The sequence below is a fragment of the Trachemys scripta genome, chromosome 5 (genome assembly GCF_013100865.1).
Source record: "Trachemys scripta elegans isolate TJP31775 chromosome 5, CAS_Tse_1.0, whole genome shotgun sequence".
NCBI classification, from domain to species: Eukaryota; Metazoa; Chordata; order Testudines; family Emydidae; genus Trachemys; species Trachemys scripta.
The window spans coordinates 52,196,984-52,215,836 of record NC_048302.1 but is presented as its reverse complement, the minus strand read 5'-3'; the positions used below and the strand labels follow the sequence as shown (position 1 = coordinate 52,215,836).

The 18,853-nt window shown below is 41.2% G+C and overlaps 1 protein-coding gene across 1 annotated transcript in view; it reads right to left on the bottom strand.

The window, feature by feature from the left end:
• The window catches only part of USP38 (ubiquitin specific peptidase 38), a 28,931-nt gene extending 11,805 nt beyond the window's left edge, over positions 1-17,126 (bottom strand). The window contains exons 1-7 of the mRNA XM_034771557.1: positions 16,203-17,126; positions 14,331-14,466; positions 7,598-7,727; positions 7,238-7,339; positions 5,170-5,328; positions 2,251-2,444; positions 1,395-1,488 (exon numbers count right to left, since the gene is read on the bottom strand). Coding sequence (XP_034627448.1) covers positions 1,395-1,488; positions 2,251-2,444; positions 5,170-5,328; positions 7,238-7,339; positions 7,598-7,727; positions 14,331-14,466; positions 16,203-16,887 — 1,500 coding nt within the window. The 5' untranslated portion in view covers positions 16,888-17,126. The remainder of the gene's footprint in view (positions 1-1,394; positions 1,489-2,250; positions 2,445-5,169; positions 5,329-7,237; positions 7,340-7,597; positions 7,728-14,330; positions 14,467-16,202) is intronic.
• Between the last annotated feature and the right edge of the window lie 1,727 nt (positions 17,127-18,853).

Here is an 18,853-nt window from a genome sequence, read left to right as displayed (position 1 = left end):
TGGCTGCACCGCTGACCGGGAGTCACTGGAGGTAAGTCCGCGCCCCAATCCCCCACCCCAACCCAGAACCCCTTCCTGCACCCCAAACGTCTTATCTCCAGCCCCACCCCAACACCGTGCCCCAGCCCAGAGCCCCCTCCTACACTCCAAACGCCTCATCCGCAGCTCTGTTGGGTTATGGGCATAAATTTTCTTCAACTGGGCCCCCAGAAAAAAAAAGTTTGGAAACCACTGCACTACAGTACTTGTATGAGGTGAATTGAAAAATACTCTTTTGTTTGCCATTTTTACAGTGCAAATATTTGTAATCAAAAATATAAAGTGAGCACTGTCAACTTTTTATACTGTTGTAATTGCAATCAATATATTTGATAATAAAAACATCAAAAAATATTTAATAAATTTCCATTGGTGTTCTATTTTTAACAGGGAGAATAAAACTGCAATTAATCGGTTATTTTTTTAATTAAGATTTTTTTTAGTTAAATCACAAGTTAACTGTGATTAATCGACAGCCCTAAAAAGAACTAATTTTGTATAGTAGGGAAAAAGGCAAATAGTTCATGAATACTACAGAACTGCCTTTAGTACAAAAATCAAAGTTCAATCATAGGCTCTTTATAGGTCAAAAAAAGTTACAACTAAATATTTAATGTTCTACTGTTTGCACTTTGCATGAAAAAACTATTGAATAAGACTAAAGAGATTATACATCTTAGCCCTATACTTTAAGCTTTTCGCCATTAATAAGTTTGCAGTACATTTCATCCATGCTTCAGGACAAAAAGACATGTTCCTCCTTTCTTTTGCTTTTTATCTTAATGTGCTTTTTAAATTAAGTTTAACTATACAAGTGGCAGAAATAAGAGAAGAAAATAGCTATATTCTATCTCGTTACTCTATTAGAAAAGTCATTTGCTGCCAAAAAAAATTACAAAGTTTCTTTAAAAATTCACCTGCAAGAGAATTTAAAGAAGATTATCACAAATTTGCATTGCATAGGGCCTTAGATTTTACTTGTGCAAGCTACATTACCCAGTTTGAATGTTTAAAATCATTCAGGGTCTATTTTTAGGGTTACAGTTTCTTAAGATACACCTTCTTAAGCCTCATCTCACCTCAAAAAGATTGCCACAATGAAATTTCCCTGACTGAGGAAAAGAACATATAGGCTTCCTTGAGCATATCAATAATATTTGTTCATTTGGTGGCACTGGGTACTAAGAGAGGTAATTTACACTCATTCTCCTCGCAGGTCTCAGTATCACATCTATACGTCAAGACAAACCCTGATCTCTCCCAGTCCAAGCACCGCCTCTGCACCATCAAGCCTGGTCAGTCTTGAGTATTACAGCTAGTCTTAAAAAAAGCAGATGAAGTTGACCAACACATACCTGAGTATGAGCCAAAAATGCAAAGAGATGCTGTAATTTTCTCATTAGTGAATTGCACCCATTTAGATTCAAAGATAATACATGCCTCCTGAAACTGAATGGACAAAGACAAGAATTTGTTTCCATATTAGAGTTTTAGAAATGACAGCAACAAAGTATCATTCATGCAAGGAGGATGGAATTAATTTGACAAAGAAGAGCAAAAGATATTAACACCTGCTTAAATGCTCAGTGGTTGTTTCTCTAAGAATTCTGTTTTTTAAATAGAAAAAAAAAAGACAACTCTAGAACAAGAGTTGACCTCTTGCAAAGCTGTTTAAATAAATAAATAAAAAGGTTCAAGAATGGAGGAGCACACGAAAAGCATTAAAGCAGACAAAGTATTATAGATAGTCTCAACATTTAATAGAGTACCACAAATAACTTCAACACTGCAGGAGGGAAAAAGACTTGTCTTGGGCCTGGAGCTTGAATGCAATATTGCAGCCCTAACTTAATTTTAGATACTGATGAAACTGATGAGTACCAACTAAACTGCTACTAAACAGGGTACATCACTACAATTTGATACCAACACTTCTCTCAAATGAACATAAAATATGTAATTTAGTTTTATGACCACCAAAATTGTAGGCTGGAAGAACTGTATTTTAACACTCTTTCCTATATGTTCAGACTCAGTACACGATTAGCTATTAAATGCAGGGAACTCCTATAAGGTTTTATTAGGAAATATGTAGCACAGGACAGTTTTAATCATTTTGTCTTTCACAAAATGTAATGTGGATTAATTTGTAATAGATACAGTTTATTAAAAGGACGATGGAATACTAAGGACTAAAAGGTTTACACTTACTCTGTGGCCATAAAAAGTGCCTGAATAACACTGTTCATATAACATGTATTTCCTAGGTTAACTAGACCCGTTTTCCCAGTTTCAGATTTTCCAGACAGTCTAGACAAACAAGATGGCAACGAACTGGATTGAGAAGTCCAGGCACTTTGATTGAGAATCAACTTAATCTTTTCTTCACTGGGTTTGGGCAATTCCTACAAGAGAGAAACATATTTAAACACCATTGGCAGTATGTTTTTGTTTTTACAACACACACTTCACCCAGCAACAGTCTTCTATATATTCCCCTTTCCTGCCATTTTGCATTCCCCCCTCCGGCTCTGGTCACCTGGTAGCCTAGAAGAAGCCATACAGTTTCCTTTGAAACTACTGACAACACGATTGTTTGGCCAGTCATCAAAGGCTCATACTGAGTGGCATGGCCAACATGAACTCCTCCTGAAGGAGAATTCTGTCAACTCTAATGACACTGCAGACCCATAGCTTTGGAGGTCACCTTTCATCTGTATGCTCCTGCTCTCTCTTTGCCACCAAAAATTGCCTCTTAAGTGTCATGTTAATAGCATAACAGAACATACTCTGTTCTGCCAAGTTAGAATCCCAGACTCAAATGAACGAAACTAAAAAACTCCCTAAGTGTAAGACACTGGATTTTTTCTCTCAAAACAGGAAGGAATATGTCCATACATATTTATTAATTGCAGAGGTGTCAACACAAATTATATCTGAAAGTGGTTTCTACCAACATACTTAAATACATCATTTGTATTGTACACTTTACATCAAAAACATGAAAACATACAGAATTTTAAGTAAAGACCACATACCAATGATCTACCCACAGAAGCATCCAAATTGAAGAGTCTTAGACAAGCGTCCAAGGTATTTTGCCTTTTTTTTTTTTGTTAGCTAGAGATTAATCAGCATACACTCCTCCCTTGTCCTACAATTATCCTCAAAGGTCAGACAGACACTGCCCTCATATCAGCAAAGAAACCCACTTGCCAATGAGGAACTTCCTCTCCTTGCACACTCATTCTTCTTTCATATTAAGTAGCTCCCTTTTTCTTCAGCCAACAGTCACTGCTTTCCTGACCTCTTTAGGGCCTACTTAGTATTTCAACTCAATTCCCCATATTCGAGAGACAATGCCCTGTTTAATCGCATTCTGTATCTTCCTGTAGACACTAGCAGATTGCAATGCTTCTTTTCAGTACCATGAGAAACCCAAGTTGAGTAACTGGGTTAAACTGGATCGCAACAATGGCATTTCACCTGGCTGGTGAACACAAAAAACCCTACTTGGGCATGTTTGTGTCCCTCAGGGGAAAATAAATAAATAAAATCTGCCAGCAGTATGTTTCACCATCTAACATACCAGAAGTGAATACAAACTGAGGCATGACTATGAAAGAATGAAGTCTAAAGTAAAATAGCACAGTTCATATAAAAGAAAATAAATGAATTATAGTCAAAGGGAAACTAACCCCCAGGGTCCAGAGACTGGGCAATACAAATTAGAATTAAAAAAAAAAAGTTATCATGGCTTGCATATTTTAATTACTCTAGTCTCTTCAGCCTCCAGATGAACATGCTTCACTCTCCCCCAACACCTCATCCCACTAAGCACTTTCAGCCAATCTTAATAGCAAAAAAATGCTCAATTTAGACTCTGGAGATTCCATCTGATAATTTAAAGTTGTGCAATCTGTTGATTTAGAGCCAGTTTGCTGACTTTGGTTTAAATTTAAGTCACTGTTTCTGTAAAGAAAAGTTTGAGAATGGCATGGAGATGGCACACTCAGCTCTTTGCACAATGTTGCTGAACTTAAACACCTTAACAATAACTGGGTACTAAGTGAGCTCTGGAGGCAGAGCAGTTTCTCGTTCCCACCTGGAGGATAATTCATTTAAACATACAACATCAACACAGGGGGAAAGTGTTTGCACATACAAAAGGGAAAGGATTCAATGGAATCATAGCCTCAACCTAGATTTCCTTCTAATAAAATAAATTAGAAATAGGCATATCTAATTGGTGTTTTCTATCCCCTGCAAGTACAGGATGCAGTCCCCATAAGAGAAGAAATATCAGATTCCTGATTTAAAAAACAAAAACCACTAAAACCCCAATCCATTCTGTCTTGAAGGGCAACTGTCTCTGTGTGCTGAAGATGGGGTTGTATTAGAGAGTTATAATAAATAGTAGCATTGGAGACTTGAGACTCCCAGTTTTGTAGCTCTTCCATATGAGCTTGCAATGAGATGCTCAACACTGACATTGGAACAAGAGTGTAGAGGTGGTTAAGTGAACCAGAAGAAATTAAATAAGCAGATAAAGATTTTCAAAAATAGGAGTTAAAAAATAACCTGAAGTTTAACACCGGTGTCTTAATTACTTCATATCTTACGGCCATTTTTATTTAAAACAATTATTAGCACACAATGCTCAAGATAGAATTTTCCCTGTACAAGTACATCTGCAGGTCATATACTAATACCGAGCTCAGCAACTTTTCAGAAGTGGTGTGCCGAGTCTTCATTTATTCACTCTAATTTAAGGTTTTGCATGCCAGTAATACATCTGAATGTTGAAGGTCTCTTTCTATAAGTCTATAATATATAACTAAACTATTGTTGTATGTAAAGTAAATAAGGTTTTAAAAATGTTTAAGCAGCTTCATTTAAAATTAAATTAAAATGTAGAGCCCCCCAGACCGGTGCCCAGGACCCAGGCAGTGTAAGTGCCACTGAAAAATCAGCTCACGTGCCACCTTTGGCACGCGTGCCATAGGTTGTCTACCCCTGTACTAATAATTACTTTCATCTTTACTAGTGCTCTACAATCAATACTTAACTATTAGATCAAAGGTTTCATATCTCAGAGAAAGCATTCCTTTAGCATTCGCATTACAATACCTTAATAGCTTCCAGAATAGGTTCATAGAGTTCTGGAAATCCCGAATAATGATACATCATACAGTGTATCAACTCAGTCAGCTGCACTAGGAAAGCTGCACTGGAAGGCAAGCCATTGTTTTTAAAGGAGTGAACCAAGTTGACCACATGTGGAACAAGCTACACAAACAAAACAAAAAAGAAAGAAAAGAAAATGAGTTACAACAATTGCAGCTCCTATTTTGGATCTTCAAGAAAAGAACTTTTACTATTCAATACATTAGATCAGGGGTCAGCAACCGTTCAGAAGTGGTGTGCTGAGTTTTCATTTATTCACTCTAATTCAGTGGTTCCCAAACTTTAATAACCTGTGAACCCCTTTCATTAAAATGTCAAGTCTCGCGAACCCCCTCCTAAAAATGACTATTTCCAGGGATTTTCTCCTTTATTACCTGCCTATAAATTATAAAAACAATGATCTTCGAAATATAAAATTTGTTTTATGACATGTTTATTACACACTATTTACTACTTATTATTTATCATTACAGTATTTTTATTACATACAGCTTGTATCACTTTGAATAAGCCTGTTATAAGACAAGGCTCCTATGTTCAAGGAATATCAGATGTGAAAGAATGAAGGTATTCAAGAAGCCAACTCAAAGAGTTCCTCCTACACAAGCATTCAGGTCTTGAGCAGTCCAGGCAAACAATGCACGTTACAACAAAGCTTAAACTTGTTCTTCATAATAATTTTAAAATACTAGCTGCCTATTTAATTTTAAAAACAGCAAAAAATATCCACCTCCCTTTCCATTTCTTATAAGGACTCTTGAAGTTTAAATCTCCTCAGTGTGAAATATGCTTGCTTGGAGCTGCTTAGCTCTTGGAAGTCCAGAGGCTCCGGGCTGCTGGCCCCAGGCTGCCCGGAGTCCCTAGGGACAACTCTTTCTGCCATTAGGGAATTTTTTCCCCCCAAGAACCCCCAGTAACATTTCGTGAACCCCCAGGGGTTCACAAACCCCAGTTTGGGAACCACTGCTCTAATTTAAGGTTTCGCGTGCCAGTAATATACATCTTAACGTTTTTAGAAGGTCTCTTTCTATAAGTCTATACTATATAACTAAACATATTGTTGTATGTAAAGTAAATAAGGTTTTTAAAATGTTTAAGACGCTTCATTTAAAATTAAATTAAAACGTAGAGCCCTCCAGACCAGTGGCCAGGATCTGGCCAGTGAGTGCCACTGAAAAATCAGCTCACATGCTGCCTTTGGCACTCATGCCATAGGATGCCTACCCCTGCATTAGATAGCTGGAAAATACTCATCAGAAAAAATACACACTATTCTATCCCAGCCCACCCAACATTTTTAAACGGTATTGTTTAGTCTTCAGTCTCCTCTTATGCACATTTGTTTCAAGTTTTGAAGCTTTAAAAGCAGGCATTCTGGAGCATCTCCACATTTTAGGTAACCATTTTAGCAATAAAAAAGATTAATCTTTAGGCTATATTTTAAAATGTTATTTTTTGAACGATGAATATATCTATGATCTTACGGGTATTATTTTTTTGCATGGTCATTCTTATTCCGTTTTCCACCTATATGTATCCTACATCTCAATCATTTTAGGAAACGGGAATTTTTACTACTTTTTAAGTCTGGGGCTGCTATCCATGGTTAGTCAAGGATGATACAATTGGAAGTAAAGTCTGCACTTTCTCCCCCCCCCCCCTTCCTTCAACATCATCGTTTACCAATCACTGGAGTCCAAATTCTGCCTGAATCAGTCATACCACTTAAGAAAAAGGTGACAAAAGAGTAGCTAAGAACAGAGTTTGGCCTGCAGATTCTTTATGCACATGGCAGTAAAAACCTTACATGAATCAGATTGAGTTTTCAGGGCCAGAAGATATAAAACCTGTTGACTTGTGAACAGAATAAATTTTGTCCAAAAGCACTGAAATAAACATGAAACCCTAATCACCAATTTTACAGTCATTTCCATTTAGAACCACACCATAAATATTACATGTGGCCCACTTTAACAAAACAGCTGAAGACACTCACAATTTAATAACTTACCAAGTGAAAAGCCTCTGGAGAATGCTGAAAACTAAGCAACATGTGAGAAAGGACAGCCAGAGCACCAGGCCTCACAAGCGGGAACCAAAGTCGATTAAAAACCTTAAATAAAACAAAACAGACATTTACTTGAGCAAGTCTAAAAAAATGAAGACTCTTAAAATAAGCAGAAATAGCTTCCAGGTTTACAAAGAATATTTTGAATAAGACAGGTTTGCTATGCTACAACGAACATCTCCAAGAGACATTTATACTCTAGTACACTGGATATAAAGGCGTAATATATTGTGGCACAAGGCATGCTCTGCAGCTGCACAGAAATTAAACACATCCCCATCACAGCATTATTATCCCACATACCAGTTCTATCTTAAGTAGAGTAACATCGATGAGAATAGTGAATTTCTGGACTGCAGCTAGTCCTTTCAGCAACGCAATCACCCATGTCTCCACATGCTGAGCCAGGGGCCAGGACAGCCAGTCTATCATTCTGAATGGTGAAGCAAAAGGACAAAAACACATTAAGGATATTTCAACTGTTTTTCTGATCTCAGGTATTCTACATACATTTATATTACCTATTTAATCACACGAGTTACACAAGGGTCTAAATGAAGCAAGTTGGGGCACAAGTTGAGGGTTAAAAAAAAAGACAAGATCAACTCCCTATTTAACTACATGAGGAACTATGCATTTTTAAAATATGCACATTAAATTGTAAATTTGACATCTAATTATGAACACAGCTTTTGCAAAAAAAAAAAAAAAAATTCCTGTTAGCATAATGATCTCAGTCACTTTGTGGTTGAAGTTCTTTTAGAGAGAAAAGAAAGCAAATTGATTATACTGGGGGAACCATTCTCTTCCAACTTAATACTGAGGCTACATCTACACTTATGGTGGCACACAGAGTTCAGGCATTATACACATAGCTACATGCTGCAATGGAAAACAGGCTGTGCCATATTTGCCACTGTAGTGGGTAGCATCATACTGCAGGGAAAGGTCCCGCGGGGCAAGGGGGGGAAGCAGCAGGATATTACACTGCTAAAAATGGCAGTGTAGACATGGGAGACACAGCTTGGGCACACAGAGAGCCCAAGTAGAGTATATACCCTGGGGGTTTTGGTGTGTAGGACACTCCACTCGTCAAAGCTCACTCTCTACACTGCTGTTTATACTCACGCTAGCTGGGCGTGTAGTGTCAGTACTCTACATACTGCCCTAAGTGTAGATGTACCCTAAAACCACACCCGAATTGCACCCATGTTGAATTAAGATTCTAAATTAATAGGCAGCCCTTGTGACCTCATGTGCTTCTGAATTACAGGAAACCAGACTCCCTCTAAGTAGGGAAAGAATGGGAAAATTGAGAATGGCTGCACACTTTACCACAGAAAACAGTGTACGTTGCAGCCTTACGTCAGCTATATGTTGCCTGTGTGCTAATAGGTCTTACCAGATGCAGTCATATAAACAGTGGAGAGAAAAATGTGCAAAGGAGTTTGGCAGCATCTGGGTAGTGTGATAAAGATTAACGGAGTAATGAAAAAGTAGGTAAGTAATGTATGTTTTTCTAAATCAAGATCTTTTCTAAACGAACTGTGAATTGATTATTTTCACTGGAAAGTAAGGATACAAAACATGGTGAGGACAGCTACACTGATTAAAATAACTATGGTCTAGGATCATTACAATGCACTGCCTCCTGAAAGATTAAAATTCAGGTTTTATACTCTGAGAAACCTTACTCTATGGTCCCTAAAAGAAAAATACATTTTTCTACTGCTCTTGAGCACCCATCCCTCTGACCAGATGGAAGATGACAAACGTTGGGGTGGGGGAGGAGGTTGTGGTGGAAAGAGCAGAGGGGAATGTTAAAGGCACACTGCCTCACTTCTCTCCTAATATTTTTCTTAGATGGGTGACTACTCCTTGTAATATGGATTTGGCCCCCAATGAAAAGCAATTTTGCGGTTGTAATCATTCACTGTCAACGAGCAGGTTAACTTCATAGGCTTCCTCTGTATTAGATCTACATTTGACAACGTATTCCAAACCAGTCAGCATGTATTTTACATAGGGTGCTGTACAGTGGTTAAGGCTTTACGCTACCCCTGCTCTAGATACTATGAGCTTTCAAATACTAACAAAGAAACAAATCAAGTATGGTTCAAAATGTAATTTTAATATTTAACAGATATTTTCCCAGTTTGCAAACCGAACACTGCAGAGTTGTTAGTGCACATGAAATGGAGTCATACAGCAAAGCAATAATTTTAGACTAGATATCCCATACTTTCAACAACAGTACACCCAGTGAAGTAGTACTTTTTACAACAGAGGACCAAACAAACACCTGTGAAGAATAGTCTAGCCAATATTTAGTCCTGCCATGCATGCAGGGGACTGGATTAGATGACCCCTTGAGGTCCCTTCCAGTCCTACTATTTTATGATTCTATATTAGATCAGCTGTAAAACTAAAACTAGATCCTGCACTATAATTGTAGAACAACAAATGAAGATCAAATTATAGCAGACCTTAAACACCACCACCTACCATTTAATTTCTAAGCCATTTCCAAGGGCTTACACAGTAATAATAAAAAGTCAAATTTGGCTGAAGTTTAGTGTCCAAGGTGTCAGAAGTTACTTCAGATACTTTAACACCTGAAAACTGGCTGCAGCACACACCATATGCTGTTCATAAAGTTGATAAACATGCACTGAAAGGGCAAAGTATATGCTCTTAAGCACTACAGATAAAAAGGATGATTTAAGCCTATATTGCCCAGCTCCTGATTTCCCTCTTTTCCCTAGAGGGCTTGCTATCTGTGGGGAACAGAAATGACAGAGCCGGACACCTGAGCTTCAGCTCTCCAGCCTGCAGTTGAGAAGACAGACAATACTGAGGTTATGTATTTGTATGGTGCACAACTTACTACCTACACCTTACTCTACAGCACTCTAAGAGCTTGTCTACACTAGAAATGCTACAGCAGCAAAGAATTCTTTCATTGACCTAGCACTATCTATGCTAGGAGTTAGGTTGAATTAATTACATCACTTGGGGTGGATTTTTAACACCCCAGAGTGATGTAGTTAAACTGACCTAATTTTCTAGTGTAGACCAGACTTAAGTTTTCTTTAAAATAAAAAACTCCATCAGCATTACCACATTAATGATATTGCTCATCAGTAAATATAGTTCAGAGCTGTCTCTATATATTCACATTTTTTGTGACAGGCTTCCTCCATGCTACTTAAATAAAAAAGCCTCCTTGAAAGTAGGCAGTGCAGACTTGCCCTAGTAGACTCCCAGGCAAATGTCAAAGCTGAGGCCTGGTAGACGAAGACAGATGTTAGGACCAATTTTAAGCTATTTAACCTGTTCTGTTAAGGTTCACACCCCCACCCACCTAAGGAGATAGATGCCAGGAGAGGATAGGTATGTCTGGTATCAAAAACAAAGATGTAATGTTACTCTTCCTCTGACCAAGATGAGTGAGCCTCAGCAGCCCCTCAGTGGATCTGGTATCTCATTTTCAAGACCCTAAGGATCTGGTCTTGCTTTTAAGATGAACAGATCTCCCCCCACAAATACACCCTGCTTCAGAGGAGAAATCCTTCAATCCAGTTCTATGCCTCCATTGTGAACCCAGAAGGCTTCAGCCAAGAACAACACTGTCCATGCAGGGGGTCATAAGTATCATAGCATGCACAGAAAGCAGATTTGGACACCATATTTCCCTCTGCAACAGTACCATTCACAATTTTTTTTATTCACACCAGGCTGACAGCATAAAAACAGAGGCATTCAGCCCCAAAACTGGTACCAAACCATCACTGCTTAGAAGTTGGTGACAAGTCCCCATAGTAGCAGAATCCCGCAAAATTCAATTTTTTCCACATCCTTTCCCACAGGGAAGGCATTGTCATGTTTAGAGCCCTTGATCTTCTCTGTAGCCAAGGATCCATAGATGGGGAGGTTAAAACAGTGCTAGACCCCTTGCTGAGGTACTGGATACAGGCACTCAGCCTTCTTTGAGCACACTGGAGCGGATGCTGGGTGCAGCTACATGTCCTGGGATAGGTCTAGTAATCCTCAACAGGAGAGTAATTTCCCCTTTATTCTTTGCTTCTTTGATGCCATAGAAATTATGACACTTCTCCTACATTACTAATCTCCAGCTCTAACGATTCTGCTATGTGTCCCAAACATTCACAGAACTCTACATTATATGATAGTGATAAAAAATGAGGCAGCAACACTGTCTTTAGATGCTGAGGACTTTCCAATAGCATTCTGATATTCAGGAGAAGATTTCTCTAGATCAGTCACTACACCTCTTCCCCTTTTAAAGTCAGAGAAGATATCAAATGCTGGCTAAAGGTGTGGAAGAGGAAGAGAAGCCAGTACTGGTTGGGGGTAACAAGGGAGAGGAACAGAAGGGAGAAAGGAGACTACAGAAAAAGCAGCAGCAGAAGGGGGACGGAGGAGCAGGCTTAGAAGTCTCTTGACAAAGTGTCTAGATATACAGCTAATCACCTAAAGGAATTAACTTAGGCAGCCCTTTAACAGCATGAACATTTGGTACTTTAAGAGAGTGCTTGTGCAACCCTGACAGGTACTGCTTCTTAGTTTATCAGAGCTCAGTAGTGCCTATTCCACAAGTAGAAATATACAAAGACAATTCTCAATGTATTACTATACCATCACATTGTGTTCAAACATTGCAAGCATTGCTCAAACAACAGGTGATCCTAACAGATGTAATACCTAGGCATAATATGCAATCTCTAGCACATTGTTGGCAAACTATTAGTGCTCCTAAAGAAGCTTTTTATTTTAACTCTGAATTTCCTAGCTTTCAGTTTTAGATTGGACACATTCTTTTTATTTGAAAGAAACTTGCTTTTACAAGCACAGCAGAAGTGTAGTCAGGTTCTTTTAAAAACCGGAAATCAGCACACTGGCTCCCAAGAAGTAGAGTAAAAATTTTATGTGTATGTGTATATATCTCACATGAAATCTAAGTACCCAAACTAAAATAAATCAATCCCTGAAATCTAATTTCTTCACACTGAAGAAACCAATTAAGCCATATTAATCAGATTCCTCTAAATAGTACTCAACTGAATTTATGGTTAAAGATACAGCCAAACCAGAAGGACTGAAAATAATTACAATGAAGATAAGTATCAAATACAAGTGTTTTCAGAAAAACTTCAGCACTTCACATTAGTTCTCTCATAGCTAAAATATGAAGGATTTTAGACATGCCCATAATTCAGTGTCTTTCTAGTCTATTCACCCTCAATAACAAGAGCTGCCGGGTTAGACCTTGTGAAAGAACACATTCAGAGGACTATTTTCTTACAAGAGCTAAAGAAACCCTTCCCTAGTACTGGCAGTTTTCTAGATCACCATTTACATTTCTGTAACTACTAACCAAGTCTGCAATTCAGTAATATGGCATGTTGACATTTATAGTCCTGAGGATCCCCAATGCTTAAACTGGTGACAAGAAACCTGGTGGGCAAATGATTCATGACATCCTTCCTTCTTTCCTACCTCCATTGCTACAATACCCAGTCAACTCCAGCTGCACAGTATTTGGAGACTTGAAGAAGATGAAGCCAGGAGCAGCCCACTTTAAATCTTCATGAATTTTCAACAGGATATCACAGTGGAAGTCATTAACTCATCCTCCAAACTGTCTGTCCTCCTCAAAAGAGGACAGGATACAGATGGGAATGGGAAAGAGAAAGCAGCAATGCATCTAAGGCCTTGGCTACACTCGCGGATTCACAGCGCTGCCGCGGCAGTGCTATGAAGCGCCAGTGTAATCGCGCCGCCAGCGCTGCGAGAGCCCTCTCGCAGCGCTGCAAGTACTCCACCTCTCCAAGGGGAATAGCTTGCAGTGCTGCGAGCGAGCATGCAGCGCTGCAGGCGCTGATTACACTGGCGCTTTACAGTGCTGCACTCGCGGGGGGGTGTTTTTTCACACCCCTGAGCGCAGCAAGTGCAGTGCTGTGAATTGCCAGCGTAGCCAAGGCCTAAAAGAGGCTGAATCCATGAAAATGAGGCCTGTGTCCTGTGAGGTTTACAGGTTTAGCTTCTTTCCCCCAAATCTATGGCCTTGGCTACACTTGCAAGTTACAGCGCTGTAAAGCCTCCCCCAGCGCTGTAACTCACTCCCCGTAAACACTGGCAGGGAACTTGCAGCGCTGTATCTCCCTGGGTACACCGCTGCAGGTACTCCACATCTCCGAGAGGAATAACAGCTGCAGCGGAGTGGCTACGACTCACGGGTGTGAGTGTAAACGCTTGCAGCGCTGTACTACCACCTTGTCAAGTGGCCAATCCTATCCATTGTTGTGACGGGCTGCAGGAATGCAGAAGTGCCGGTTTCAAAGCTCGAACCGCAGAGAAAAGCAAACAGTTTGCAGCTTGCTTTGAGTGAGTAAATGAATGAGCAGGGGGCCGGGAGTTCGGAACTTGCAAAATAGAGAGCTGACATGCTCCGAAAAGCACTCTCCACCCCCTCCCCCACTCCCTGTCACAATCCACGCCCCCCGTTTTGAAAAGCACGTTGCAGCCACATGAATGCTGGGATAGCTACCCATAATGCACTGCTCCCAACACAGCTGCAAATGTTACAAGTGTGGCCCCACCACTGCACTGGCAGCTCTCAGTGTGGACAGACTGCAGCGCTTTTCCCTACTCAGCTGTACGAAGACAGGTTTACCTCACAGCTCTGTACAGCTGCAAGTGTAGCCAAGGCCTAAAAGGAGCACAGCAAGCTTCCTCTCATAATTTCCAGCTGACATTTTACCCTCCTCTTGATTTTGCCATGGCGAAGTATGATCAGGCCACATTAGTGAATAAGGCAACAACATTTCACTGAAAACTTGATAGTGTCATATTTGTGGCATTAGAACTACAAATTCATTTAAAGTTCCAGGTAGTGCAACATAAGATTCTTAGATTTTCAGTTTAGATTTTTATGGAATTTACGTGGCAAATAACTTTATAAAAGGCATGAATTAGAAAAAGGCTTATCCCCCTTTCCAATGAGAAACAGTACCTGCAGAGAGCTTGAGTCATACTTGCATCTTTTACATTTGGATCTGTGGTAAGGCTCCGGATGAGTACTGTAATCATCTGTAATGGGATATGCTGCACAAGGCTTGCCAGTGCAACAGAAGGCTCAAATGAAGTATCTATAATAGTTGAACATGACATCTTGTAAGAAACAAAAACACAGAGACAGCTATCTTTTACTCCTATCCTAGATAAGTGTTTCTGTAAACTGTTAAAATTGCTGCCATGCCCTGCACAAGTTATTTCAGCATGTACCAAGATAAAAATCAAATTGAAACTAATGTTTGAGTGGAGGAAACACTGACCCTGTGAGAATATTTATTCATTTGCTTGACAGATATGTGCAGGAAAGTGACATGTTGCTCAACACATCATTAAAGGCCTAATTTATTTTGATAGGCTAAGACAACTGAATCATGCTCTTGAATCCAAGAATAAGCCACAGAACTAGTTTAAATGAGGATTTGTTGAACTGGGTGTTAATAGTTAAGAGTCAGGTTTAGCTGGTACTCTGCAATATGTCGTATCACCACTTCTCTGTTGGCCACACCAATTTCTGCAGAAAAAAAACCCACTCTTAATTATCAAGGTTCTAGAACTTTCAATTGCAAACACAACCTCTGCATGTGAGCCAATATGCAAGCTCATTAAAAAAGTATTACATTAAGTTTATAGATTTTAAGGACAGAGGAGACCATTATGATCCTCTAGTTTGATCTCCTGCATAACACAAGTCATTGAACTTCACCCACTAATATATGGCTTTATGTATGTATGTATAATACTTTGTGTGTGTCAAGCTTTCTGATGAGCAGTCGCACAATGCTTTGAACAGCTTTATGATCTTAGCTATCAGAAACCTTCAGCTAAACTGGGATTGAAGGCATATCTTGAGATGAGTATTAACACTTTCCATCCTAAACTGACCTATGAGAGGTAACAGATTGTTAAAAGTTAAGTCACTTTGCTGAAAAACATTACAATTAACAATTAACTTTTACCCATAGTATAAAAAAACAAAACCACAATACACCAAGCCATATTGACCATAGTAATGTTACATTTATAAGAGGGTGTACGTGTGCTAGGGAAAATAAGTTTCCTTTTAAAATTTTGGACAGATTAAGCACAAACTTTTTACATTAGAGGCTGTCATCTGGATACGAGAGGATGAGCGTGAGCTCAGCCTCAGTAAGTGACCAAATCCCAAACACAGGCACATGTGAACACATCACTGTTTCTCCACATTCATTCTACTGGTCACTTCATAAGGGATCCTCTTATTTCTCCCCCACCTTTGCTATGACCACCCACCCTACAGACTCCATTATTCTAGGGCAGACCACTTTATATGGGCAATCTCTTCATTTTAATAAGTGGGACCATTACAGTGGTATCCAGCATTGCCAACTCATGATTTTGTCATGAATCATGATAATTATTTTCCTTAAAGCCCCCGCTCCTGGAGTCAAGGAGATGTGTGATGATTTCTGCCTTCATTCTTAAAGAAAAAGTAAGTTTCTAGTCCTCACTGCTAAGGAGAAAGCTTCAAAATGTGACCCCAGTACACCCTAAAGGCTCAAAAAGCAGAAGGCAAATAAAAAGAACACCAAATCTATTATTTTTACATAATCTCATGATTTTAAAGCCACTCGTGATTTTTGGTGAGCCTGACTCATGATTACTGAACATTTAAGGTTGGCAATACCGGGTATCTGAGGCCTGCCACGGCAGCACCAGGCAAAACCTATGGTGCCAGCACTGGGCAAACAGATTGTGCGTTGGGGCTTGCAATACCCATTCCAGTTTCGTACTGTGCCCATTCCCCAATCCTCCCCCACAGCACAGCTCTCACCTGTGGAGGAGATGACGGCGAAGAGCTCTTGCAGGGAGGGCAATAGGGTGTCGGGCTCCGCCTTCCAGATGCTGCGCAGGAGGCCGCTGACCTGGGTGACCTGGGAAACATAGAGGCGCAGCTCGGGCTCCCGACTGCCCTGGCTCTGGAAGTGGGCCATGCTACGCACCAGCTGTTGGCAGAAGGCGAGCGAAAGCTTCCGGCCGCGGGGCAGGCACTGCGGGAAGTCGCCCAGCAGCTGGCACAGGCGGGCGCAGAGCGGGGGCGCGGGCCGCTCACACACCATCCGCAGCGCCTCTACCTGCAGCAGGGCGAAGAGCTCCAGCACTGAGGGGCAGCTGATGATGAGGCGCAGCCCGGCCTGGACGTAGTCCAGGATGGCGGGGTCGCGGCTGCCCAGCCCCCCGTAGCCGCGCTGCAGCAGCCCCAACACCAGGCCGCAATTGAAGAAGGCCTCGAACTCGTCGCGGTGGAAGCGGGCGTAGGCCTCCAGCACCTGCCGCCCCACCTGCCGCTGGAAGGGGTCGGGCCCCTGCAGGATGAGCCGGGTGCTGAGCGCGAACATGGCCCGGCACTGGGCCTGGCTCAACGGCGTCTCCGCCGACTCCACCACCCGCCGCACGATCACCCGCTTCACCGGCAGCGGGTGCGACGAGCTCACCAGCCCCTCCAGGATCTTGTCCATGGCGGGCGCCGGGGCCGCATCTACCGGGCCCAGACCGCACCCGGGGCCGCCCGCTCCCCAGATCCCTCCCTAAGCCCCGGGGCAGCCGCTCCCTCCTGCCCCCCGCGCCCGGCGGCTGCTCAGCATCGGCCCAGCGGCCGGTGTCGGGCTCCCCGGCTCGGAGGCCCTGACGAGAAACATAGACTCTCCGCGCTGACCCGGAAGCAGAGCGGTGCAGGCAGGAAGTAAGAGTGAGAAGGCCACAGGGACCTAGCAACGCGCACGCGCCATCCTGCCTATGCGTGCGGCGTCATTGCCGCTGCGCTGCCCAATCACAGGGGACAGAGGTTGGGCGGGGTAGAAGCGAGGGGGAGGAGCCGTGAGGTGGGAAGAGCGTGTGGGCGGAGCTGGGGAAAGTCGCACGTGCCCTTGTCCATTGCTTGGGGCTGGGTGAGTACTCAGGTGCTGGTGGAGCAGTTTTGCAATGAAGTCACGGGGAAGGTGCCCAGCTTCACCCAGCCTGGACTCTCTGCCCAGGTTCACAAATTGCTCGAGCCAGCTTGGGCCCGACTTTGAGGCAGCTGCGGCCAATTTATTATTTTGTAAAACTGCGAAATTCACACCTCCCTTTAATTTTCCGGCAAAAAGGGGTGAAACACGTTGGTGTTAATGAAGCTCCACTGTCAAACACAGCCAGAACAAAATCTAAGAAAATGTTTGTTCAACTCTGAAGTAATCCTGCCAACTGTTGCACAACTCTGGGTGCTACATCACTAAAAGTCCTTAAAAATTATAAGTTCTATTTTGTTGTTGTTTTTGGTCTGTAAAGCATTAAGCCCATATCATCAATAGGAATGTAAAAATAAATGATGGTGACAATGTCATTACTATTATTTTAGAGCACCAACCGACCCCCTAAATGACATAGCAAGAATTTGATCCTATAAGAACTCTGCACAAAGTATTGTAGAATTTATTGTCCCAAAAGGATAAAAAACACAAATGATTTTTTACAATGTTTAAACCAATATTTTATGCCAGTTGGCTGAATCTCCATTTATGCTAAGCCCACCACTATATGATAAGCTGTTCCATAACTGCTGAATTCAAGCTGCCAAGTGCTAAAACAATCTGAACAGTTGAGCTATCCCCCCCCCCCCCCCCGCAAAACTGTATTAAATGCCAAATTCTTACCCCAAAAAATAAATAAGGAGGACAAATTATTTTTTATGTGAATTGAATGTAAATAAACAATTTTTCATGTTAAAATCTTGATATTTTTCAACCACACACAACACAACACAGCACAGCACTGAGGTCTGGTTTGTTAGAGCACAGGATGGAGCCACAAATAGCTGCATTTTTTAATCCTGTCTCATCCACTAAAACTCTGTGGCTTCCAGCAATTCACAAAACATCTCTGTCTGTTTTTCCTGGTCTGTAGAATGGTAATAATAGGGAATGTGAGGATTAAAAACTGAATGCACAGTTGGGATAATATAATACAGGAAACCAATGTGACTAATGTTCTACATGACTCCAAGTTCCAATGATGCTACTAACCTTTTCAGCTTCATTCTTCGTTTATTGTAGTGTCTTCAGAAACCTGTGATGTGAAGTGCTGTATATCAATATGTAGTGTGTACGTGTGTATATATGTGTGTGTTAAAAGAACATAACAGTTGCGAAGTCAAGCACTCAAAAATTAGGAAATGCCAGATTTAAATTTACCCATGCTACTTTAATTCAGCCCCTTGTGCGTATGCATTATGATAGAATCTTTAATTACATGATCCCATAGTGTTTGCATTGTCACTAGCCCCAGGTGTCTTACACTCAGTACCCAGAGAATGAGGAATGCCCAGTTAGTGGCCAGCTATGAACATTTTCCTTTGAGTGACTTGTTCAACATCACCAGAGCCAGCTCTACCATTTTTGCTGCCCCAAGCCAAAAAAAAGCCACCCGAACCTGCTCGGACTGTGCCGC